General features: G+C 48.0%; 1 protein-coding gene across 1 annotated transcript in view; it reads left to right on the forward strand.

The window, feature by feature from the left end:
- Nucleotides 1-1,751: 1,751 nt before the first annotated feature.
- SLC4A5 (solute carrier family 4 member 5) overlaps nucleotides 1,752-26,072 on the forward strand; it is a 41,252-nt gene continuing 16,931 nt past the window's right edge. The window contains exons 1-14 of the mRNA XM_064638084.1: nucleotides 1,752-3,572; nucleotides 5,344-5,437; nucleotides 6,819-7,010; nucleotides 11,626-11,755; nucleotides 15,253-15,413; nucleotides 15,624-15,779; nucleotides 19,246-19,341; nucleotides 20,065-20,120; nucleotides 22,375-22,532; nucleotides 22,629-22,716; nucleotides 22,897-23,051; nucleotides 23,447-23,590; nucleotides 24,409-24,583; nucleotides 25,237-25,370. Coding sequence (XP_064494154.1) covers nucleotides 5,365-5,437; nucleotides 6,819-7,010; nucleotides 11,626-11,755; nucleotides 15,253-15,413; nucleotides 15,624-15,779; nucleotides 19,246-19,341; nucleotides 20,065-20,120; nucleotides 22,375-22,532; nucleotides 22,629-22,716; nucleotides 22,897-23,051; nucleotides 23,447-23,590; nucleotides 24,409-24,583; nucleotides 25,237-25,370 — 1,718 coding nt within the window. The 5' untranslated portion in view covers nucleotides 1,752-3,572; nucleotides 5,344-5,364. The remainder of the gene's footprint in view (nucleotides 3,573-5,343; nucleotides 5,438-6,818; nucleotides 7,011-11,625; nucleotides 11,756-15,252; nucleotides 15,414-15,623; nucleotides 15,780-19,245; nucleotides 19,342-20,064; nucleotides 20,121-22,374; nucleotides 22,533-22,628; nucleotides 22,717-22,896; nucleotides 23,052-23,446; nucleotides 23,591-24,408; nucleotides 24,584-25,236; nucleotides 25,371-26,072) is intronic.

The following is a 26,072-nucleotide window of genomic DNA, read 5'->3' on the forward strand; positions in this document are numbered from 1 at the left end:
CATCTCCACATCACCATTGGCCAATCAGAGCTCAAATCAGTCCAGCAGTTTAATTACCCAGGCAGCCTCATCTCCTCGGATGGTGAGATTGATGGGGAGATGGACAACAGGTTAGCAAAGGCACAGAGAGCTTTGGGAAAACTCCATAAAAGAGTTTGGCAAAATAAACACCTGAAGAAAAGCACCAAGATCAGTGTTCACAGAGCCATAGTGCTGTCTGCTCTCTTATATGGATCTGAATCCTGGGTCATCCACCGCCACCACCTGCGACTCCTGGAACGCTTCCATCAACGCTGCCTCCGAACAATCCTGAACATCCCCTGGTCAGATGATGTGACCAATCCATCTGTTCTAGAACAAGCAGCAGGCACAAGCATTGAGGCCATGTTGCTGAGAACACAGCTGGGCTGGGCAGGGCACGTCTCCAGGATGAAGGACCAACCACCCCCTCCCTAAGATCCTGCTTTATGGGGAACTTGCCACCGGCTGCTGCAAGAGAGGAGCCCCAAAGAGGAGATACAAGGACTGCCTGAAACAACATCTCACCCTTGGCCACATTGATCACCAGAACTGGTCTGCTCTGGCCTCCAATGGGGAGGTCTGGAGACACCCCATCTATAACGCTGCTGATGCCTTTGAGAACGCAGCAGGGTCACCCTGGAGGAGAAAAGACAAGGCAGAAAGAATCGTGTCTGGCAGAATTTACCACCTAAGGAGTCTTTCTGCTCTGCCTTTTGCAGCCCGACATGCCTGTCTCCTATTGGCCTTTTCAGCCACCAGTGTGCTTGGAACAAATGTGGATAGAGCCTTTCCCAAATCTTCATTTGCAAAGTCCAGCCATGATGAGCATTGATATAATAATATATTAATATTTATATTATTAATGTCAATATAATTGTTTTCATCATAATCATCATTATTATAATCATCATTATTGTTCTTATTATAATTCATAATAATTTATTAGAATAATTTTTATTATTCTCATCATTGTTATCATCATAACCATCATCATTATTATAATTATCATCACCATTATTATTGTTCTTATTATAATCGTTTATTGGCAATATGAGAATTTACCATTAATATAATAATTTGTTATTATTATCCTCATTATTATTCTAATACTCATAATCACTATTTTTATTATCATTATTATTATAATAATTCATTAATATCTTAATTATTTGACACAATCAACATTAATATTAATATAATAATAATAACAATTATTATAATAATCATTATTATTGCTATTATAATAATTTATAATTTATTAGAATCATTTTTATTTTTATCATCATAATCATCAATATTATTATTATCATCACCATTATTATTGTTCTTTTGATCATAATTTATTAGTAACATAAGAACTTAGCATTATTGCAATCATCTATTATTGTTATAGTCCTCATTATTATCATCATACTCATAATCACTATTATAATAATTATTATATCATCATTGTTATCATCATAATCATCACCGCTATTATTATTATCATTATAATTTTTATTATAATAATTTATTTGTATTATAAGAATTTAGCATTATTATAACAGTCTTCTATTGTTATTATTATTATTAATAATAATAATAATAATAATAATAATAATAATAATAATAATAATAATAATAATAATAATAATAATAATAATAAGGCTATGACCAAAATTGGGGTGGTTTTGCAAGTGGAGAAGGTAAAAGCTGCAGCCCAGGAGAGCGGGATGAGCCTGCATATTTAAGGAATAAGAGGGCTCCTGCTCATGGAATTTTGCTTTTCTTCCTTCTCCTCCCTTTCTCCATGAGGGGTTTAATAAAACCTTAAGAAATCCGAGCTGAGAAATTCAAATAAATTCCAATAAATTTCCATGGAATTGGAGGGAAGAAAGTGAATTCCCTTTATTTTCCCTTTATTCACAGGACAAGAAGCATCAACACCTGGATTCCCTTTTCCTGGAGCCCAGCACAGGATGGGAGCAGGTCTCAGGTCTCACCCCAGGATTAATCCTGGGTTTGGAGTGCAGTGAGTGATGGGGAGAAGCTGATTCTCCATCAGCTGGGACACTCAGATCCACGATTCCCACGGACAATTGGGCCTGGGAAGTGGGAAAGGTGGATTTAAGCAAGAGCAGGAAAATGAAAATTCACTTTGGAAAAGGTTTTCTCAGCATCCAAACATGCTCATTACTCCAAATAAAGGGGATGCCAAAGACATTCCCGAATTCCCATGAAATCTTGTAGGCTCTGGTGCCTCGGTCCAGACCTGGCTTTGGTCTAGACCAGGCCTTGCTCTAAACCTGTCCTTGCTCCAGACTTGACCTTGGTCCAGACTTGACCTTGATCCAGACCTGGCCTTGGTCCTAGGCCTGACCTTGCTCTAAACCTGTCCTTACTCCAGACCAGACCTCAGTCCTAGACCTGACCCTGCTCCAGACCTGACCTTTCTCCAAACCTGACCCTGCTCCAGACCTGTCCTTACTCCAGACCTAAACTTGCTCCAGACCTGTCCTTGCCTCAGACCTGACCTTTCTCCAGACCTGGCCTTGCTCTAGACCTGACCCTGCTCCACATGGAAGAGCAAATCAAACAAAACAGGAGCTGGGAAGAAAACAGGAGCAGGAATAAAGCACCAAACAGGCTTTGCTTTGATTTTTCCAAGACTCTGGATCATGCCATGGAATAACCCCCCGGAGGTGAGAGAAAAGGCCAGAGTTCAGATGATTTCAAGCTCAAAAATCTGATTTTCCCAGTCCTTTTTTCTTGCCTGACAACGAGCCCAGCTCTGTGAGGAGCCAGGAGCTGTTCCATGGAGATTTATTGACATCTCTGTTAAAAGGCCCAAGGGAGGCGAGGAAGCCAAGCGTGGAATGGGAGCAGAGCTCAGGAAGCTGAGCTGGGAGCGCTCCTGTGGCCCAGAGTTTACTCTTCGTGGCATTGAATTTACACATGATCAGCACATTGAAAGCAAAACATGGAATTGCAAAAGAATTCCGTGTGATAAACTCTGCCCCAAACTGCCTTTGGTGCCCCAGGGGCTGGTCCTGGTGTTCCCAGGGCTTTTAGGAGCATCTCAGTGATGGTGATGCCCCTCTGCACTTCCCTGAGGCATTTCCTCCTTAAAATGGTGAAATTGCACAGAGAAAAGACATAAAAGCAGTTCCCTTCCAAAATCCCTCAGAACTGAGCCAAAATTGATGGACAAAAAGCCCCAGAAGACACAAATCCTGCAGGCTGGGGAGGGACAGCTTGGATTTTCCACGTCCCGGTGGTGTGACAGCCCGAGTCCAGCCCTGTGCAGGGCAGGATCTCTGCTGGTTTGATGTTCCAGCCTCTCCCGAGGTCTCTTTGCATCCCATGATGCTTCTCTGCCCCCAAAAGTCGATCAGTGTTGCCCAAAATACATTTTGACCCGGGAGCTGCGGAGCGTTTCCAGTTGGGCGTCGATAGGATGGTGGGAAGAGCAGCTTCATCCCAAGGCAATCTGGGCTCCCACTCCCACCAGCACCCCTGACTTTCCTCTGCAGCCCCATCCTCCCTCTGAACATCTCCTCTGAGAGCTCAAGGTGAGTTTCTTAAGGGTGAAACTTGTTTTTGTGGAACTGGGAGCTGGGGGGGGGGTAGAACTGGGTTTAACTGGGAGAGGTGACAGCACTTTTCTTTCCCTCCTCTTGTTTCAGCTCCACTTAGAGTCAGGTTTTCCAACAGTTCTATTCCGTGTTATGCTTGTGTTTGGATGTAGGGAGTTGGGGGGGGGGGGAAATCTTTATGTGTAAAATATAAGAGGGAAAAAACCCTGGTTTTATTGCTCTCATAAATCAACCAAAATTAACCAGGATATTTCATTTCTCAGTGGATCTATCAAAGGGTTTAGCCAGTGGGTTATTTTTGCTGCCCAGCAGAGATGGGGTGAAACTCTGACCAGCCAAACTAGACTGCAAAAAAAGCCCTATTTCATTCCAATATTATCCCATTTGGAGGGTCCTTTAGCCCCATCCATCATCCCCAACCTGCCACTGAAGGAACCTTGGGGGGGTTGTGAAACTTCGTCTCTTGGAAAGTCATTTTTGGAGCAAAAATATTTCTACCTGAAGCTGGGGGGCAGGGGAGGGTATTTTGCTGCTTTTCCTGCCACCACCAGCTTCCTAAAACCCTCAGAATTATCCCAATAATGTTATTTTCAGGAAGCCAAGGCTCATGGCTGCTGTTGATACACCCAGATTTGGGGCACAGTTGCCCATCCAGAGGAGTTTGTCCCTAAAATAAACTGGTTCCTTAAAAAAAAGTGTCAGGGGAAAAAAAATCCCAAGACTTTTAAATCAAGAGGTGCCTTTAAATATCAACTGTGTTAAGGCTGGAACGTTTATTGGGATAAAGATGGTCTTTGCCTGGGGGAAAATGGGTCGATAAATCAGGAACCAAAGCAGAGCCAACCTGGGCACCCCGGGGTCCTTCCAGCTTTTTAGGGGCACACCCTGCTTGCTTGATGTTTTGAACCTCTTTGGCTTGAGTTGGGGTTTTTTTTCCCTGAAATAGATGGATAATGGTGCGATTTTGCCATGGATTCCAGGAGCTGGAACGGGGGACACGGAGAGGCTGGTTCTGATCACTCTCAAAGTGACTTTGGGAGGCATCGACCGGGCTGCCAGGAATAGTAACCGTTCTGCCGCCCCAGTCAAGTGTGAAAGGCAATCACTGGAGGTCAGATAATTAGGGGAGTAATTAACAGCCGGGACAAAATGCGAAGGAACTCTGGGGGGGATAAAGCGGCAGGTCGGAAGGAAGGGATCTGGAAGTGTAGGGTGTAAAATCTGTGCTCAGGAGATGAGGAAGCAAAGTCTGCGTCTGCAAAACCCCTTTTAGCTGTGAAAAATCCCTTTTATCTGGGCAGGTCCCCCCCAAAGAAATTAAATGAGTGTTTATTGCCAGCAAATAATGAACTGATGTCGTGTCCACAACTGTGGCAGCAAATCTCCATAAATATTCCTTGCACTTCACTCCCCCTCTGCTTTGAGCAGCAGAAATTGGAGCCTGGAGACAAAATTTATCCCGGTTTTCTTGAACCTGGGGAGAGTGGAGGTGGAGCACAGGCAGGGCTGGCACGGGCAGGGCTGGCACGGGCAGGACTGGCACAGGCAGGGCTGAGCTCACCGAGGGAGGACATTCCAGAGGGTCCCCTGTGCTTCCACAGGGAAGTCCCGGCTCTCCCGGCCGGGAAGGATCCTGTCATTCCACACGTGGATTCCCGGAGTGGGGAGCACCTGCCAGGTGTGCAAAGAGGCTCTTCCCTGCCCAACATCCCTGAAAACCTCTCTGCTTTCTCCTTGGCGGGCTCAGCTCTCCCGGAGCAGCGGGAACATGCTGGAAGATGAGGACGGGATGAGCGAGAGGGGGCTCAGCAGCTCCAGGAGGAGATACGAGGATGAGGAAGGTGAGTGAAACCTTGGGAATGCCCCCAAAGGCAGCAGGGGCTTCCCTGCCGGCTGATTCATCGGGACATCCCATGGAATAAATTCCTGAGAGCCTTAAGCCTGGTGGGAAGATGGGAAACACCTTCCTGACTTTTTAAACTGGAACTTTTAACTGGAAAGTGAACTTTTTTTGTGACTGGAAGTGAGACATCCCAGATCTGCTTTTTAAAGCTTTTCCCCTTCCCCAGATCCCTCTGGATCATCCCATGGAATAAACTTTAGGCCTGGTGGGAAGATGGGAAACATCTCCCCGGGTTTTTTTAACTGGAAGTTTTTAACTGGAAAGTGAACTTTTTCCTCTTTTTAAACTGGAAATGAGAAATCCCAGGTCTGCTTTTTAAACCTTTTCCCCTCTCTAGATCCAGCACATCCCATGGAATAAATTCCTGTGCGCCCTAAGCCTGCTGGGAAGATGGAAAACATCTCCCTGGCTTTTTTAACCAGAAGTTTTTTAACTGGAAGTTGTAACCAGAAAGTGAACTTTTCTTTTTTAATGGGAAGTGAGAAATCCCAGATCTGCTATTTTTTCCCTCCCAGATGTGCTCTCAATCCAGCACATCCCATGCACAACGTGTGCATTAAAGCCTGTGTGCTTTAATCCTGGCAGGAAGATGGGAACCATCTCTCTGGCTTTTTATAATGGAAGTTTTTTAACTGGAAAATGAACCTTTTTTTAACTGGAGAGTTAACTTTTTTTTTAAACTGGAAGCTTTTAAAAACTTTTTCTTCGTTCTCTAGCACATCCCATGGAATGAACTGTGTGCTTTAATCCTGGTGGGAAGATGGGAAACATCTCCTTGGCTTTTTAAACTGGAAGTTTTTTTAACTGGAAAGAGAACTTTTCTCTTTTTTTAACTGGAAAGTGAACTTTTTTACCTGGAAGTGAAACATTCCAGACCTGCTTTTTCAAGCTTTTCTCCCTCTCTAGATCTGGCACATCCCATGCACAACATGGAATAAAACTCCTGAGTGCTTTAAGCCTGGTGGGAAGACGGGAAACATCTCCCTGGCTTTGAAAACTGGAAGTTTTTTTACTGTGGAAAGCGAACTTTACTTTTTTTGTAACCGGAAATGAGAAATCCCAGTTCTGGTTTTTTCCCCCCTTCTCCTCTCTGGATTTTTTTTCAGCTGCAAGCTTTTAAAGTTTTTTCTTCATTCTCTAGATCCAACACATCCCACGGAATAAACTCCTGATGGGAAGCTGGGAAACACCTCCCTGGCTTTTTATAACTGGGAGTTTTTAAACCGGAAGCTTTAACTAGAAAGTAATTTTGTTGTTGTTGTTGTTTTGCTGTTGTAAGACACCCCAGACCCGCTTTTGAAGCTCTCCCCCCTCCCCAGATTACCACTCCATCTACATCGGGGTGCCGGTGCCGCGGGGGTTCCGCAGGAAGCGGCGCCGCCGGAGATCCCCGGGCTCCAGCCGGGACCGGAGCGAGAGCGAGCGGCACTTCGGGCGCCACGACCACTCGGACACCGACGACGGCGGCCACGGCTGCTACGAGAGCGGCAATGACAACGCCAGCAGGACCAGTGAGTGCTCCCCCAAAAAACCGGGAGAGCCTCCGGAGCATCGCTGAACCCGGGATTGAATCCCCCCCGACGCGCGGCCCTTCCCGGGTTTATTTTTCCCTGCGTGGCACAGGGTGGGAGTTGGAGTGAAGTGGGGTTGTCCCGTCCCTTGGGAAGTTGCGTCCAGGGAGTGCAGACAAACCTCGGGCATCACACCTTGTTCCCGACAGGCTTTTGCCCGCGGCTTTGCCTGGTCTCGTTAAATCTCCTTTAGGATTAAAGCCCAGATTAACATTTCGAACAGCAAAACAGCTGCCGAGCCCTTGGGGTGGGTTTTTGCCACCCCCCTCCTATAGAAACATGCCTTCGGGTTTAGGTCCAGCTCACCTGAGCGGGCTCCACTTTTCTCTACGGAAGGAAAAGTTTTCCAGAGTTTTTCTGTGGCGTGGGAAGAGGTTTTTATTTGCAGCGGGCTCCTCTCGCAGCTCCTTCGTGGCTTTCGTGGAGCTTCCTCCTTTCCACAGGCACTAAATGCCACTGGGATAAAACCCTGGGCTGGTTTGGAGGGAGAAAAGTCATTTTATGGAGGAAAATCACCCCAAAAATCTCAGAAATCCTCCTTATTTAGGCTATTTTTCCCTGAAAAAAATTTCTGCTCTGAGCTCCCAGGGGATTTTCCCACCTCCTTTCAGGTGGGAAAGAAAAACCCTGCAGGAAATAACCCCAAAGGTGTGATTTCTGCCCTCCCAGCGTTTCGCCCTCCCCTTTCTCCCTCTCTCCATCCCACTGCCTCGCAGAGATCTCACCTCTCCCACTCGCATCTCGTTTGATTTGGTAACTTCCCGTCATGGGAGCCAAAGGGAAAGGAAAGTGCTTTATATTCTCTGTAATCTGCTCCTTAAGCCTTGGGAGTTTAACAAGCCTGAGTGGATAAAGGAGGAAGTTCGGGGGTTTGGTGGTTTTTGGTACCGAGCAGCGAAGGTTTGGTTTGGCCGGGAAGAAATGGGGGAAAAAATGGAAACGACTCCAGGTAGGATTTTTCCCAGCATTTCATGGCAGCCGCCGTCGGGGGAGCAGGAGGGGGAAAAAAGCTCCAGGGGTTATTTTAGCTTTCTTTTTCCCTTGTAAAATCAACTTTTTTCTCTTGTGAAAGCAGCCTGGGAGCTTGCAGGTGAACTCAGGGCACGGAGCTCCAAAGCTCATCCCTAAAATTAACTGGGGGAATTCTCAGCTCCCGTTGCTCCCCAGCAGAGGGGAAGTGGAAAAGGTGATATTTGGAGGGATAAAAGGTCTCCCAGATTTACAGGTTTCTTGAAAAAGAAAAGAGCATCTAATCCCATGGGATGTGCACCCCAGTCTCCTCTTTTTTTTGGGAGGTGGTGACCCTTCTGATCCATGAAAAGCCAGGGAAAGGCTGTTATGGATCCAGAGGGACCACGAGAGCTGATGGTTCATGTGCTGGAGCCCTAAATCAGGCTCAGTCCTGCAAACCCCAAGCAGCACCACATTCCCCCATCCCTAATTTTATCCCCCCTTTTTTTTTATTCTACCTTAAGCCAGAGTGGGAATTTCAGTTTGGAAAAGCACCTCCAGGTCAGGTTTTCCTGCTGGATCAAAGCTGGGGTGTGAAGGGCTCTGGGGACCCGGGACTAAAGGAGGTTTAAATCATTCCAGCTGGTCTGTCCTGTCCAGGACAGGAAACGTGAGGTCTTGTGTGTGTAGAATTATCCCAAATATCCCATATATATCCTATGTAACCTAAATATTCCCAGTGTTGATGCTGACCTGATTCTGTGGCTTTGGGCTCCATTTGGATCCACTGTGGCTTAAATCACAGTGGGGAATTGCAGGAATTGCATCTGGAAGTGTTTTCCCATCCTAAAAATTAGTTCAGGGAGATCTGGATCTTCTCTGGGCACCCCTTGAACTGTGTCTTCAACAAACAGCTGCTGATTTTGGGGGGTTTGGAGGAGTTTTGGCCACTGCAGCAATTTTACTCTCGAGCTCACAAAGGTGCCAAACCTTAAATGCCACTGTCCAATATATCCTCTCAGGCAAACACCTGCTTCTTCCCAGAATTTTTAGGTGCTGGATCAAATTTCCAGGTGAAAAAAACCAAGCAGGGAGGTCTGGATGCTTTCCCAGAGTTCTCCAGATGAATGAATCCCATGAATTTTGGCTGTGTGGCCAAATAGATGCCACTGTCCAATATATCCCCCCAAGGAAGCACCTGCTGCCTCCCGGGATTTTCAGGTCTTGGATCAAACTTCCAGGTGCAAAAACCAAGCAGGGATTGCTGGGTGCTTTCCCAGGCTCCTCCAGGTGAACAAATTCCCTGAATTTTGGCTGCCAAGCCCTGCTGGTGTTGGTTTAACGAGGGGCTCTTGGCTCAGGTCGCTGAGCAGAGGCTGACCCTGCTGGGAAGGTGTGGAAAGATGGATTTATTCCTTAAAATGTGGGAGGATAAGGAGAAAAAAGCTAAAAAAAAGCTCATTATGTCAAAGCTTCCCTTTCTCTTTTGGGGTTCCCACTGTTTCGAGGGTGGCACAGCCCTGAAACCCCAAAAGGAGTCACTGGGAAGACCCTCTGGAAGGGGGGAGAAGGAAGGATCTGCTCTTAAGCACCCAAGGAGGCAATTTGGGAAGAGTTGGGATTAGCCACACCCAGACTGAGGCTGTGCAAAGCTCCAACCCCTCCTGCAGGATTGCAAACCCCCCTTTTTTCCCCAGTTCATCCAGAGATCCCCCCCAAGGCAGAGATTTCCAGCCAACTCCCAATTTCTGTGGTTCAGCTCATCCTATTTGGGGTGAATTTGGGGGTTTGCAGGAAGTTTAGGGTTTGGACTGCAGAGCAAAGGCTGAGGGGGGTGTTACCAGCATTGTACCCATTTCATCCTCCTTCCCAGAACAGCACTTAGGCTTAAAGAGCCTGAAACCCTCCAGGCAGGGAGCCCAGCTCTAAAATTAACAGGAATATTTAATAATCATAATAATGAAGCTTATGGAAATGAAGGAGGACTTGACAACAGGGCTTTAGTCTGGGTGGTGGGGCTTAGAGGGCTTAAGTGGTTAAGCAGGCTCAGCCCAAAGGGACATCCTCTTCTTCCAGGGCCCACACGACTTGGGGTCATCTCCTTTGTGGGGGAAAAGGGCAATATTCCCATTTTTTCCTCTGCTCACACACTGAAATTTAATTACCTGCTTTTTTGGGGCACTTTATTACCCAACTTCCTTATTCCCAAGTTTGAAACTGGGAGGATTTTGCTTAAAAAAAAAAAAAAAAAAGACCTTTTTCCAAGCTGGGTTAATTCCTGTTGGTTTAGGATACTCAAGATTGTACTAAAATACACCCATTTCCATGGATTTTAGGTTGATTTTAATCTCTTTGGAGCAACTGGGGACCATTCCCACCCACGGGGAGCAACTGGGGCACATCCAGGTTCATACCCAGGTGTCTGATTCCTCCCCATGACCAAACTGTTGAGGTTTTTCCTAGAAAATGGATGGAGAGGGTGAAAAGCAAATCCAGCCAGGCTGGGTTTTTTGGAGGAGGTTCCGTCACCCTCCTGTGGGCTCCAGGAATTCCCTGGGCATGGAAAACCCTTTTCCCCCCAGTCAGGAGGTTGGTGGGTGATGTGTTCCTGTGGGAAGCAGGAGGAAATAAGTGCCCTCCCCAGCCTGGCTGCAGGAAGTTGGATTTTTCCAGCAGAAATTTGTGTTATTCCCCTTCAAGGATTCACATTCTCCACGGGAATCCAGTGGGAAAAGGTGTGTTAAGCTCTTGTGCATCCCCATCCAGAGACTGTAAGGATTTGGTTGCTGAGGACAGGAGACTCTAACCTGACAAAACCAGGCTCCATGGCAAGGAAAAATGTGGGATACCCCTTGGAAACAAGGATCATAATGCTCCTGGAAGGGAATTTTGTGGTATTTTATATAGGGATGGCCACATTCCTCAATTCCCAGCCTGCATCTATATTCCTTCCACTCACCCTTCCTGCCATCATCTCAGAATTCCCCTGCTGGCTTCCACTCATCCCCCCCCCCACCATCCCACAGCTTTGCACAGGGACTTTGGGACAGGATTACTTAGAGTTTCCCACTCCTTAATGTCTCTCACCTCAAATATTTCCCTCAAAACCTCCGTACTTTTTACCCCAGGATCCCAAACAACCCTAAACTTCCTCCAGACCCCCAAAGTCACCCCAAATAGGATGAGCTGAACCATAGAAATTGGGAGTTGGCTGGAAATCTCTGCCTTGGGGGGGATCTCTGGATGAACTGGGGAAAAAAGGGGGGTTTGCAATCCTGCAGGAGGGGTTGGAGCTTTGCACAGCCTCAGTCTGGGTGTAGCTAATCCCAACTCTTCCCAAATTGCCTCCTTGGGTGCTTAAGAGCAGATCCTTCCTTCTCTCCCCTTCCAGAGGGTCTTCCCAGTGACTCCTTTTGGGGTTTCAGGGCTGTGCCACCCTCGAAACAGTGGGAACCCCAAAAGAGAAAGGGAAGCTTTGACAGGATGAGATTTTTTTCAGCTTTTTTTTCCCCTCTTCCCACTTTTTGAGGAATTTTAAGGGATGAATCCCTGGTTCACCATCCCCTCGTCTCCCATGGATGTTAAACCTCTTTTCCCCCCTCAGTGTCTCCGGCTGCCGAACGTCTCCGCTACATCCTGGGGGAGGACGATGAGCCTCCCAACCCCACCCTCTTCACGGAGATGGACACCCTGCAGCACGACGGGGAGGAGATGGAGTGGAAGGAATCGGCCAGGTGAGGTGGGAAGATGCTTTGGGGTCGAAAAAAATCGGGAAAAAAAATCCCCTCCTTAAACATGCCCGGGTGGAAACAGGAGAGGGGAATGAACATCTGTTCAAAAAGACATTCCTGAGTTAGGGAAATGCACAGAACATGGCATTTTGGGGGATTTTACAAGAATTCCCCTCTTGTCCTGGTTCTCCTCAGGGTCTGTCCTTGGATCAACCCCAGAGCTGGAGCTTTTCCCATTCCCAGTGACCAAAGTCCTGCAGAAAGGGCTGGGAGGGTAAAAAAAAGGGGATAAGATGCTGGGAAAAGGGAGAATTAGATCTGGGAAATGGGAACAGAGGACATAAAGAACATTTTCCCAGGTTCCCCCTGCCCCCCCCTTTTTCTGCCTGGGCCAAGGGTGAAACTCTTCCCACCCTCCATCAACAGTAATAAAAATCCACCTGCTCCATCTTTAATAAAATTATTGGAGGAGTTGCAAGTGGAATTTCCTTTACTGAATCAGGAGTTTACCCAAGGGAATAATCTCAAATCCAAGTGGGATTTTCTCTTCCTAACCTCAGTTTTGTAAAGGCCACTGGGGTTGAGGCTTTTGGGGGGGAGCTTTAGGAAGGGGATCAGGGGTGCTGATGGGATCCCAACCCTTTACTTTCAGCAGCACATGTGGGATTTCCGAGTTTGGGTGTGAAATTTCCCCCTGGGAATTGGGAGGGATCAGGATCAGGCCCTGTGGATGCTCATCCTCCCTCCAGGGCTGGTTATTTGCATCACCAAAAATTTGGGAAGCTCACAAGCATCCTCCTGGTTGCCATCCCTGCTCAAACTCTACAGTGTGGGGGATGCTTCTGGTAAAATCCTTAATTTCTCCCTTATTTTTCCATAGGTCTGTATCTCCCCATCCTTCCCCACTCCCAAAAAAGCTTGGAGGGCAAAAAAAATCAATGTTTTTTTGGGGGGATTTTCATCAAGGAGATATTGAGATGGAGGTTTCCAAGTTTCTGCTGGGAGGATGGAGGTTTTTGTATCCTTGCTCCCCCAAAAAAAGATTGGAGGGCAAAAAATCAATATATTCATTGGGATTTTCATTGAGATTTTCATCAGGAAGGTCTGGAAAGGGAGGTTTCCAAGTTCCTCCTTGGAGGATGGAGGTTTCTGTATCTATCCATCCTTCCCCACTCCTCAAAAAAGCTTCAAAGGCAAAAAATCAATGGGATTTTTTTTGGATTTTCATTAGGGAGGGATTGAGATGGAGGTTTCCAAATTCCTCCTGGGAGGATGGAGGGTTTTGTATCCCCACTACCCAAAAATGCTTGGAGGGCAAAAAAATCAACATTTTCATTGGGATTTTCATCAAGAAGGTCTGGAGATGGAGGTTTCCAAATTCCTTCTGGAAGGAGAGAGGGTTCTTTATAACCCACCCTTCCCCGCTCCCAAAAAAAGCTTGGAGGGCAAAAAATCAATGTTTTTTGGGGGATTTTCATCAAGGAGATATTGAGATGGAGGTTTCCAAGTTCCAGCTGGGAGGATGGAGGTTTCTGTATCTATCCATCCTTCCCCACTCCCAAAAAAGCTTGGAAGGGAAAAAAATCAACATTTTCATTGGGATTTTTATGAGGGAGAGCTGAGGATGGAGGTTTCCAAATTCCTTCTGGGACGAAGAAGGTTTTTGTATCCTCACTACCCAAAAAAGCTTGGAGAGCAAAAAAAAATCAACATTTTCATTGGGATTTTCATCAGGAAGGTCTGGAGATGAAGGTTTCCACATTCCTTCTGGGAGGAGGGAGGTTTCTTTATCTACCCATCCTTCCCTACTCCAAAAAAACTTGGAAGGCAAAAAATCAATGTATTCATCGGGATTTTCATTGGGGAGAGATTGAGGTGGAGGTTCCCAAATTCCTCCTGGGAGGGTGGAGGTTTCTCAAATCCCGATTTCCGCTCCCCGACGAGGAACTTCTTTAACCACAGGAGAGCAGCTCCACGGTGGGAACAGCAGGTGGGAGCAGCTCTAAATCCACAATAAATGGAATAAAACCTGGCAATCCAGGCCCTGAGCCCAGCAGGGAGATGGGATTTTGCTGTAGCCTTGGCGAAAGCGTCACGGGATGTTGATCCTGGGAAAATGGCGCCGCTGGAAACGTGCCCTGAGTCCTGCACTCCGACCTGAGCTGCCACCCTGTCTGCTCCCTAATGACCCACTTTCCTCAGGAAAACGGGGCAAAAAAGAAAGAAAAAGTGACCTAATCGGCTTTGGGCTCCACGGGAGCCACGGCGGGAAGCTTGAATTGCCTCCCCATCAAAGCAGCGTTGTTGCAAGGGCTGGAGAAAGGGTTTCTCCAAAGAATTGGGATGGGAAGCCTTGGAACGACGAGAACTAGGCTTAAATATTATAATTCTGGGAATATTTGGGGTTTTGTCGCTGACACAGACCATTCCTGGCATTCCCAGGTAATATTTTGGGAGTTTAGGAAACCTCCCAAGCCTCCCCAGAGCGATTTGAGGAGGGGGAAGTCTGAGGGGCTGAGTTCACTGGTGGGGCTGAGAGGTTTGCCTTCACTTCACAATCGTGGAATCAGCACTTTGGGTTGTGGTATTATTGGATTTCTCCATCCCCATCCTGAGTAACACTTGGTATTTTGTCTTTGGAGCAGCATTTTGATGCAGCTGATCTAACCCAGGGCTCTCCCCACCCTTCTCCTGCAGCGTTCCTGAGCCAGCAGCTGTTTCCCAAAACTTTTCTCCTCCCACATCCTCTCTGTCTGTGCCCTCTGGCGCAGCAGGAGCCAAAATCCCAGTTGTACCAGTTCAAATTTGTAAGGTTAAGCTCCGTGAAGGCTAATCCTGGAAGTCTCCTGGAAAGGAAAAGCAGCTTTCTTCCCCAAATCGATGTCACGCCAAGAGCTGCCCTTCCAGGAGCCTGAGCCCTGTCCCCAGGGAGTTGGGAGAAATCAGCCACCATTCCCAGATTTGCTCTGAAGCCTTTGGTTTGTAAAATAAAGGAACAGAGGTGGAAGGGCTGATTTCCAATGGTTGATTTCAAGGGTTTGCAAACCCTCTCATCTCCCACCATGGGAATGAAGGGCCCAGGTTGAGGTCAGAGCGTTGCTAAGGAATTAAAAAACCTTGGGAATGCCCTGGTGTTTGCTCTCCTGGGTGCATGGCTGGTCCATGGAGGTGCAGGTCCTGGCTAAGGCAAGGTCATCTCTGTGGGAAAACCTCCCAAATCTCACAGGAGCGATTTGAAGAGGGGGAGATCCGAGGGATTGAGTTCACTGGTGGGGCTGAGAGGTTCGTCTCCACTCTGCAATCATGGAAGCAGCACTTTGAGTTATGATGTTATGGAATTTCTCCATTCCCATCCTGAACAAGAAGCAAAAATGTTGTGGAATGGATTAATCCAGGCTTGCAAATCCACCTGCAGAAAGGAGACTTCATGGAAAAAGCCATTCTCTTATTCCCTTCTCACCCCCCTCTCCCGTTCTGTGCCCGTCGCACTCTCATTCCAGGTGGATCAAGTTTGAAGAGAAGGTGGAGGAAGGTGGGGAGAGATGGAGCAAACCCCATGTGTCCACGTTGTCCTTGCACAGCCTGTTCGAGCTGCGGACGTGTCTCCAGACGGGAACGGTGCTCCTGGACCTCGATGGCTACTCCTTGCCCCAAATTATAGGTAGGAGCTGGTGGAAGTCCATTCCAAACCACCTTTCGCCCGTGTCCCAAAGTGTCGGGAGTGGATTTCAATATATTTACTGCTCCATAAACCAAGTTATGTGGGAATAAGCAAAGACAGGAGTTGAGAGCCGCCGATTTGCTTCAAGAATTGTTGTCCTGAGCACTCTGGGGGGGTTGCAGTGGGGTAACCCATGGGCCTCCCTTGCAGATGATGTCATTGAGAAGCAGATCGAGGATGGTCTGCTCAAGCCAGAGCTGAGGGAGAAGATAAGCTATGTGCTCCTGAGAAAGCACCGCCACCAAACCAAGAAGCCAATCCACCGGTCCTTGGCCGACATCGGGAAATCCGTCTCCTCCAACACAGGTGAGTCCTTGGGGTCCAACCTGGTTGCACCCTTGAGTCTTGGGGAAGAATTTCTCAGGAGAAGGAAAGGGGGAAACCCAACCATTTGGGACACTCAAGTGTTTACTGTATTGAGAAGGACCCAGAAAGTTCTGCTGCTGGTGGGTGTAAGGGCGGGGGGTCACTGGGAACTGGAAGCTGAAGAGGGGTTTGCTGAGATGGACAAGGCTGTGTGAGGAGAACGTTGTTGTGTGAGGGACAGCATCACTGTGTGAGGACAACGTCATTGTGTGAGGGGAAATGTCATCATGAGAGGGACAGCATCGTTGGTTGAGAGACAACATCGCTGACTGAGGGACAATGTTGTGTGAGGGACAATGGCACTGAGTGAGGGATAATTCTGTGGTGTGAGAACCATGTCATTGTGTGAAGGGATGTCACTGGGAGAGGGACAATGGCACTGTATGAGGGACAATATCACTGTGAGATGGAAAACGTTGTGTAAGGGCCAGCATCGTTATGTAAGGGACAACATTGTTGTGTGAGGGAAAATATCATTGTGAGAGGGACATTGTGTAAGGGACAGTGGGAGAGCACAATATCATTGTGTGAGGGACATCACTGTGTGAGGGACAACGTCATCATGTGAGGGCAATGGCATTGTGTGAGGGACAATGTTGTCGTGTGAGGGACAATGTGAGAGCGCAACGTTGTGTGAGGGACAATGATATTGTGTGAGAGACAATGTCATTGGTTAAGGGACAAGTCTTTGGTTAAGGGACAGTGTTGTTGTGTGAGGGACAATGGCATTGTGTGAGGGACAACATCTGTGTGAGAGACAATGTCACTGTGTGAGGGACAATGTCATTGTGTGAGGACAGTGTCTGTGTAAGGACAACGTCATGCTGTGAGGGACAATGTTGTGTAAGGGATTTCATTGTCAGGGGACAATGGCATTGTGTGGGGGACAATGTCCCTCGACAGTGTCATTTTGTGAGGACAGTTCCATTGCGTGAGCAATGTCATTGTGTGAGGGACAGCATCATTTTGTGAGGGAAAATGTCATTGTGAGAGGGGCAATGACATTGTGTGAGGGACAATCCCATAGTGTGAGGCACAATGTCACTGTGTGGGGACAGTCCCACTGTGTGAGCCACAGTGTCACTGTGTGGGGACAATCCCACTGTGTGAACCACAGTGTCACTGTGTGGGGACAATCCCACTGTGTGAGCCACAGTGTCACCGTGTGGGGACAATCCCACTGTGTGAACCACAGTGTCACTGTGTGGGGACAATCCCACTGTGTGAGCCACAGTGTCACCGTGTGGGGACAGTCCCACTGTGTGAGGGACGACATCATCATGTCAGGACAATCCTACTGTGTGAGGGACAACGTCACCATGTGGGGACAGTCCCACTGTGTGAGGCACAATGTCACCGTGTGGGGACAATGCCATTGTGTGAGGGACAACGGTGCTGGCGGTCTCTTGGCCAAGGGGTTTTCTGGCACAGCAGCCCACAGACAAATCCAGTCTGCTCGGCGGCTGAACCCACCTATTTTTGAGCCCTTATAAAAGGGGATTTGTTTGTTTTACGCCTGATTATTTTCTTAGGTTTAAATGGAGGTCACTTGGTGGAGCTCGGGATTTGCCAGGTCTCATTTGCTCCCTGGGGAGACTGAAACAGCGGCGCCCAAGCTGCAGATGGGAGAGGCCATCAATAATATTCCCACCCCGTGGGCATTCCCATGTTTCAGAGCAGCCATCATCCATGTCCAGGACTGCGTATTTGAGCCAAGATTTACCCAAAGCCTTCAAAACAGAGCCTGGCTTGGAAGTGTTGTGATTATTCCCTTGCTGAGGTGATGGCACCTCTTTGAGTTTGGAAATGATGGTCATTGGAAGGAGCAGAGGGTTCTCACATGTTTCTTGTGCCAGTGGCAGCTCCGTGATTGATCTTGGAATAAACAAGACATTATTATTTTTGTTGGGTTTAACAACAGAAAAAGGAGGAGGGATGATGTAGTTGCAGCTGGTACCTTGAAGAGGTGCAGAGCAGCCTGACACAACTGGTCCAGATGGTTCTCCAAAAGGAAAATGCAGTTTTGGGAGTTGAAGAGCTTTCCTGAGAAAATTCTGGGCTCAGCACAGAAAATCCATGGGGGAAGGGAAATTACTTGTGTCAAGTAATTCAGCTTAAACATCTGAGATTAACAAATGGGCCTCATCACCAGTTTAGGGAGGAGAAACATGAGACTTGGTGGTGGCCAACGTAAATATTCTGAAGTGTGAAGTTCATGGCAAAATTCAAGGGCAAGCTTCTTTGGAGAATTATTAGATTAAAAAAACAAATAAAGTTTTGGGTCTTCCTAAGTAACAGAAATTGCATTTCTGGACCTACTGATAGCTGGATAAAGACTATTGATGGGGCCTGAGGTGGTGCAGGAAGATTTGGGGAGCAGGAAGATTTGGGGTAAGACGGTGTTTTCCTTAACATTCCCTGATTGCCAACGGGAAAATTCCTACAGGTGGGATAAAAGTGCAAATGACAGTAGGAGAGCAAATCAAATTTTTGGTGTCTTGGTGCCAGAAGGGTCATGTCTGTGTTGATGTTCAACCTGGTCTCTGGCCTTCAGCACCACCCAACCTTCTCCATGGCTCCTTTAACAGCTTCCTTCTCCTGCTTTCAGCACCACCCAACCTTCCCCATGGCTCCTCTAACAGCTCCTTTCTCCCAGCCCACAGCTCTGTCCAAGGAATTATTAGATTAAAAAGAGAAACAAATTTTTAAGTCTCTCTAATTGCTCTTCTGAACCCATTGATGGCCTTGAAGGGAGTGGTGGTTGGATGTGAGGTGGTGCAGGAAGATTTTGGGGAGCAGGAAGATTTGGGATAGGGCAGTTTATTCTTAAATTTCCCTTAACATTCCCTTGTTGCCAATGGGAAAAATCCTATGAGTGGAATAAGAGTGCAAACAGGAGTAGGAGGTAAAATCAAACTTCTGGTGTTTTGGTGCTGGAAGGGTCATGTCTGTGTTCAGCAACTGATTTTCAGCCTGGTCTGTTGCCTTCAGCACCACTTGACATTCCCCATGGCTCCTCTAACAGCTCCTTTCTCCCTGCCCAGGGAATTATTAGATTAAAAAGGCAAATAAAGTGTTGAGTTTTCCTCATTGACAGACCCATTGACAGCCTTGGAGGGAGCATTGGTTGGGTGTGGGGGTGTGCAGAAAGATTTGGGGAGCAGGAAGATTTGGGGCAGGACAGTTTATTCTCATATTTCCCTTAACATTCCCCTTTTTCCAGTGGGCAAGTTCCTGTGGGTGGGATGAAAGTGCAAATGAGAGGAGGAGGGAAAATGGAAATTGCTGGTGTTTCGGCGCCGGAAGGGTCACAACCATGTTGAGCAATTGATTTGCAGCCTGGCTTCTTGCCTTCAGCACCACCCCAAGGTTCCCCCTGGCTCCTCTAACATCTCCTCTCTCCCAGCCCGCAGCCCTGTCCGGAGCCCAGCCACCGGAGCCGCCTTCCACCGCTCCACCGAGGACCTGCGGATGCGGCAGAGCGCGAGCTACGGCCGCCTGCGTAAGATGGGGGGCCAGCCCTAAAGTTAGTGTGGAGAACAAAAAAAAAAATCAAGTTGGAGTATTGGAGTGGGCAGTTTCAATGAGAAGGGGTCCCACCACAGCCGTAATGAGGTGGTTTGTGTGAAAATTGATATTGAAAGAACTCAGAGTCATGGAATCATCAAGGCTGGAAAAGCCCTCTAAGATCAGGACAGAATATCCTCAGTTGGAAGGGACCCACAGGGATCATTGAGTTAGAAGTGACCCTCATGGATCAACTTTTGGGTGAATGGCCCATACAGGGGTTGAACCCATGCCCTTGGCATTATTAGGACCAAGTTGTAACTAGCTGAGCTCATCCCAAGTTCAAGTCCGACTGTTAATGCAGCACTGTCAAGTTCACCACTAAACTGACTTGGACTCAGTGATCCTTGGGGGTCCCTTCCAACTCAGAATATTCCAGCATTCTGTGAAACCCTGTCCCCAAGTGCCACATCCACAAGTTTTTTGAACACTGCCAAGGGTGGTGACTCCACCAGTTCCTCAGCGAAGGCATTTTTTCCTAATTTTTGGGGTTTCCTCTTGTTGCATCTGGTTTGGAAGCCCAGCTACAATAAATAATAAATAATATAAATAATACAATAATAAATAATGTTTAATTTCTTTGCACAAAGCACTCCCACCGTGTTTTCTCCTCGCACATGGGGTGATTTCCTCACCTCCTCTCCCTCCTCTCCCTCAGGTCACGCGCAGAGTCGGAGCATGAACGACATCTCGGACACGCCAAGCACCGACCAGGTAGCCACCCCAAAAACCTCAGAGCAGTGCCATGAGGGGAGTCTCCACCATACCCCTGGTGGGGTTGTTCCCATCCAACCATCCAACCCCAAGATGGGGTTGTTCCAATCCGACCCCAAGATGAGGTTGTTCCCATCCAACTCCATCCCTGTGATGGGGTTGTTCCCATCCAACCCTATCTCCACCACGGGCTTGTTCCCATCCAACCCTATCTCCACCACGGGCTTGTTCCCATCCAACCATCCAACCCCATGATAGGGTTGTTCTCATCCAACCATCCAACCCCATCCCCATGATGTGATTGTTCCCATCCAGCCATCCAACCCCATGGAGCTGTTCCCATCCAACCCCATGGGGTTCTTTCCATCCAACCATCCAGCCCCATTCCTGTGACGGGGTTGTTTCCATCCAGCCATCCAACCCCATGATGGGGCTGTTCCATCCCAACCTAAGGGAAGGTCCATGGGAGCCTTGCATGGCCTTGCCTGCTCGATATCCACTCAAATTCCTAATTAGAGAATTCAATGCCTGTATTGATCCCCGTAAACTTGGGGGGAAGCTGTGCCAGAAATCACACCTGTGCTTGCAAGTTCAACAAGGGGTTAGGGATATGCGAGGACACCGATGGAGCTCAAAATCCTTGGGGTGGAGAAAAAAATTCCTTAAAATCTTCAGGTAGGAAAGGTGCTTGGAAGAGTGAAGGGATCCCTAAACAGCCTTTGCTTGGTAAGGGCAGGTTGCAGAGGATAAATCCCATCCAAGCACTTGGGTTTAAGGGCAGGTTGCAGGGGGCAAATCCCATCCAAGCACATCCCGTGCAAACATGGATTCAGCTCTGGAGAGAAGGGTCTGGAAATAGGGCTGGGCTCCGTTTTTCCCTCTGTTTGGTTCCTTAATGCAAAGCTCAGCTGAGAGGACATCAAGGGCTTTTCCATGAGGGAGCTGGGAAGGAGGTCCAGCTGCTCAGGCAGTTTGCAGGCAGATCCCTGCTTGGCAATGCAGGATCAATAGGATTTTGTGCCGTTCTTTTCCTGGATGTCCTGTCCCCATCCCAGGCTCTTTATCTGGGAACTGCTAATGCATTATATGGGCTTTGTTTTGTTTCTGTCTGAGCATGATTTCAGCATAAAACCAAAGGGAAAATTCCTGGCAATGTGGGTTTTTAGGGGATGATATGGGATAGCAACTTGCTTTTCCCCAGGGATGTCCTTGCTGGCCTTACCTGGGGTGATGCAATTTAGCCAAGGCTGGAAATCCATGTGTTGCTGGGAGCCACAGGACAGGGATGCCATGACATCAGGGCAGCAGAAGGTTTCCAGGGCACATTCCAAAATGAATCAATCCAGCTGCCCACCGAGGAACCCCAAAAATCACCTCCAGCGATGGGATTTGGAGGGTTAATCCCAAAATATGCAAAGCATTTAGGTTTAATCGCCCTATTAGACCCACTACAAAGGGACTTTTTAAGTGTTACATGAAGCTTAGTGGTCAGTGTTAACTCCTGCTCTTATTCCAAGCTGCAGTGGAGGAGTTGCTTTATTATTATGATTTTTTTTTCCATTTGGATTTAAAAGATTAGGAAGGGGAGAGCTCCTGCCCAGCTCACATGCCTCCCCTCATGCTGCCATATAGATTAGAATAACACCCTGCCTGGGTTGGTATTGAACCCTTTTAGACTCATAATGAAAGAGCTGCAGGGGAGAAGAGACGTGGGGAACAAATCCATGAATGAGGCTTCCTACTTCCATTATTTGTTCCTGCTCCCAGGATGAGGTTGGGGAGGAACGAGCCACAAAAACCTCAGTGTCACAGGGCACTGAGGGGTGTTTGTGTGTTGTGCAGGATTTTGGGGGACCCTGGGGCTGCAGGGATGAAAATAGACTGTGCAAAAATGCATTTTGACTTGCTCCAGGATCCCTGGGTTTTTGGCTCAGATGTTCCACAGGGGGATTTCATGGAGTTCTCCATGCACAGACCCCAGAGCAGCAAAGCCCCTTTTCCAAACCCGTTGTCCTGCGGAGCCCTGAGGGTGTGGTTTGGAGCTAATCTTGGCTTAGTGATGTTTCTGAGTAATGAAGAAATCCATCTTTATGAATTTTTCCTGGCTTATTCTTGGGTGTGGCTCTGGAATCCCCACCTCTGGGAGTCCTGGGACCGCCAGAGATGAAGGAGGTTTGAGCTTTTGTAGTCGGGGGGTGTGGAAAAGAGCAGGAAGCTCCAAATTTTTGGCAACCCACCTTTGTCTCTCCATCAGCTGAAGAACAAGTTCATCAAGAAGATTCCCAAGGATGCAGAGGCCTCCAATGTTCTGGTGGGAGAAGTGGAGTTCCTGGAGAAGCCCTTTGTGGCTTTCGTGCGGCTCCTCCAGGCAACAATGCTGGGAGGGGTGACAGAGGTGCCCGTGCCCACCAGGTGAGTGGAATTCCTTGGCATCCAAAGCATTGAGTGGCCTCATGACACGGAGGGCGGTGGCCCAAAGTTGCCAACACAGCACCTTCCCCTTCCCAGATTCCTCTTTATCCTCCTCGGTCCCGCGGGAAAAGCCAAATCCTACAACGAGATCGGCAGAGCCATCGCGACTCTCATGGTGGATGATGTGAGTAGATGCCACACTCAACCCTCCTTGGGGACCCCCTTGCTCAGAACCCAGGAAAAAAAAAGCAATTCTCATCCTATCACCCCCAAAAAAATGAGCTTTGAAATCCCATAGTGATGTGAGACGTGTGGGTGCTGGATACCCCTCCCAGGCTGACACCCCTCCTGTGCCCACCCCCAGCTCTTCAGTGACGTTGCCTACAAAGCCCGGGACAGAGAAGACCTGATTGCTGGCATAGATGAGTTCCTGGATGAAGTCATCGTCCTGCCACCCGGAGAGTGGGACCCCAACATCAGGATTGAGCCACCCAAAAAAGTGCCCTCGGCTGAGAAGAGGTGGGTGGGAGGTGTGGCACTGGACCACCCCTGTGTCTCCTGCTGTGGAGATGCTGGAGGGCATCACCTTGGCTCGCCTTCATTCCCAGAAATAACCTCTGCAAATGTTCCAGAAATGCTGATTTTCAGCAATTTTTGCCCCCAGAGCTGTTTCCACTTTGCGAGGACAGCTCCTAGCTGGAGGTTTCCCTGCCCATGGCAGGGGGTAGAACAAGATGACCTTTAAGGCCCCTTCCAACCAAACCATTCCATAATTCCATGAAAATCTTCCTTAACCACCAGCGTTGAGCAAATCCAGCTCCTGATCTTCCCAAACTCCCCCCAAACCCAAGCTCTGGTGCAGGCACAGCTACACCATGGCCTTGGGTGCCAGTGGCAGTGTCTCTGTCCCGCAGGAAATCGGTTTTCTCCCTGAACGAGGTGGGGCAGATGAACGGCACGGCCGGAGGGGCCGGGGCTGGGGGAGGAGGAGGAGGCAGCGAGGACGGGGAGATGCCTGAAGTTCATGAAATCGGGGAAGAGCTCGCGTGGACAGGCAGGTGAGCAAGAACCCAGCACCCAAAAACCTCCTGGAGGTGCCAGTACCCACCAGCAGCTCCTGCTGGATCATCCTGTGGTCTCCTGGGGCATGGAGAGGTCAAACCCTTCTGGGCACAGAGGGGTGAAGTCCTTTGGGGCAGGGAGAGGTGAAATCTTCTTGGAGAACAGGGGAGCACAGGGGAGGGGCACAGGGGAGGGAAATCCTTTTGGGCACAGAGGGGTGAATATATAAATTATATATATATATATATATATATATAAAATATATATAAATATATAAATATATAAAAAATATAAAATTAAATATATTTCTAAATAAATATAATATATTATAGAATATATATTTATAAATTAATAATATTTTATTAATTTTATAATATTTATTTATATTTATTTTGTAATATTTATAATATTTAATTAAATTAAATTAATATTTATAATTTATAAATATACATTAATAATTATAAATATATAATTATAATTATATAATTTATATATGCATATATATGTATATATATAATTATATAGTGTATATAATGTATAATTATAAATATGCATTAATATTAATATATACATTAACATATGTCTATATATATTTATATCCCACAACTACCCAGAGAAGCTGTGGCTGCCCCTTCTCCAGAAGTGTCCCAGGCCAGGTTGGACGGGGCTTGGAGCAACCTGGTCTAGTGGGAGGTGTCCCTGCCCATGGAGCTAAATGGTCTTTAGGTTCCTTCCAACCCCACCCATCCCGTGGTTCTATGGCTCAGTTTTGGTGGAAGTCACGTGCAGCTGGTGCTCGGTGGTGTCTCCCCAGGTTTTGTGGTGGCCTCTATTTGGATATCAAGAGGAAGCTGCCCTGGTTCCCGAGCGACTTCTACGAAGGTTTTCATATCCAGTCCATCTCTGCCATCCTGTTCATCTACCTGGGCTGCATCACCAACGCCATCACCTTCGGGGGCCTGCTGGGGGACGCCACGGACAACTACCAGGTCAAGTCCAAGGAAAGGGGGGCACTTTGGCTTGGGAACAGAAATCTGGAATGGGTTGGGGTTTCCCCTCCTTGTGCCATGCCAAGGGCACAAATGCCAGGGCTGGAAATTCATCCCCAAGTGGGACTGGCAGTCCTGAAACACTTTTGGGATGGGATGGGATGGGATGGGATGGGATGGGATGGGATGGGATGGGATGGGATGGGATGGGATGGGTAGGGTTTTCCCCTCCCTGTGCCATGCCAAAGCCACAAATGCCAGGGCTGGAAATTCATCCCCAAGTGGGACTGGCAGTCCTGAAACACTTTTGGGATGGGATGGGATGGGATGGGATGGGATGGGATGGGATGGGATGGGATGGGATGGGATGGGATGGGATGGGATGGGATGGGATGGGTAGGGTTTTCCCCTCCCTGTGCCATGCCAAAGCCACAAATGCCAGGGCTGGAAATTCATCCCCAAGTGGGACTGGCAGTCCTGAAATACTTTCAGGATGGGAAAATCCACTTCAGTGGGACAACCAATGGGACAATGGTCCCAACCATCCCACACGGGTCCAAGCCAAGGTCCTTCATTCCCATCTCCACGTGGGGTGTCCGTGGGGATGTAACTGGTGCAGCACCACCATAACCCCAGGTCTTCTCCACCCCCAGGGTGTCATGGAGAGCTTCCTGGGCACGGCCATGGCAGGCTCCATGTTCTGCCTCTTCGCTGGGCAGCCCCTCATCATCCTCAGCAGCACCGGCCCCATCCTCATCTTCGAGAAGCTCCTCTTCGACTTCAGCAAGTAGGTGCTGGGTGATCCCAGGGGCAACTGGGTGTTTTTGATCCAGTTATTAAAATTATTGGAGAGAGGCCTCTGCTCGAATTAAGGTGCAAATGAGACCATGTGCCCAAGTCAATAGGACAGATTTTACTGAACAGTAAAAAGTGAGGCAGAGAGACGGATACAATGAAATAGGGAAAAGGAGGGGAAGAAAGAGAGACAGAGAGAGATTAAGTAGTGTCTTAGTTTAACAAGATTGCAACTTAGAAATTAAGAAACTTCAGATGGAAGTGTGGAAAAGGAAAAAGAACAGCCTTTTATTAACAAAAATCTGAATGAACAACAAATGGTGCAATCAAAAACTTTTGGAAGAGAAAAACGAAGTCCCAATTCCCCAGGTACAGGGGAGAAACCCGCGGCTACCCGGGGCTGGGGGGAAGGAGGGGAAACTCTCCTGGCAGTTCAACAGCTCCTCACAGCCCCCTGTGCCTGAAGCCAGCAGTGAAAGAGTCCTTTTTCCCCCAGGCAGCGCGAAGGCAGAACACCTCGCTCTGAGATGGGTCAGTCTCTCTCTCTCAGTCTTTCTCACCTGGAGTGCTGTGTCCAGTTCTGGGCCCTCAGCTCAGGAAGGACATTGAGGGGCTGGAGCAGGTCCAGAGAAGGGCAACGAGGCTGGGGAAGGGACTGGAGCACAAGTGCTGTGAGGAGAGGCTGAGGGAGCTG

Source organism: Pseudopipra pipra, chromosome 28 (assembly GCF_036250125.1).
Source record: "Pseudopipra pipra isolate bDixPip1 chromosome 28, bDixPip1.hap1, whole genome shotgun sequence".
Taxonomy (NCBI): Eukaryota; Metazoa; Chordata; class Aves; order Passeriformes; family Pipridae; genus Pseudopipra; species Pseudopipra pipra.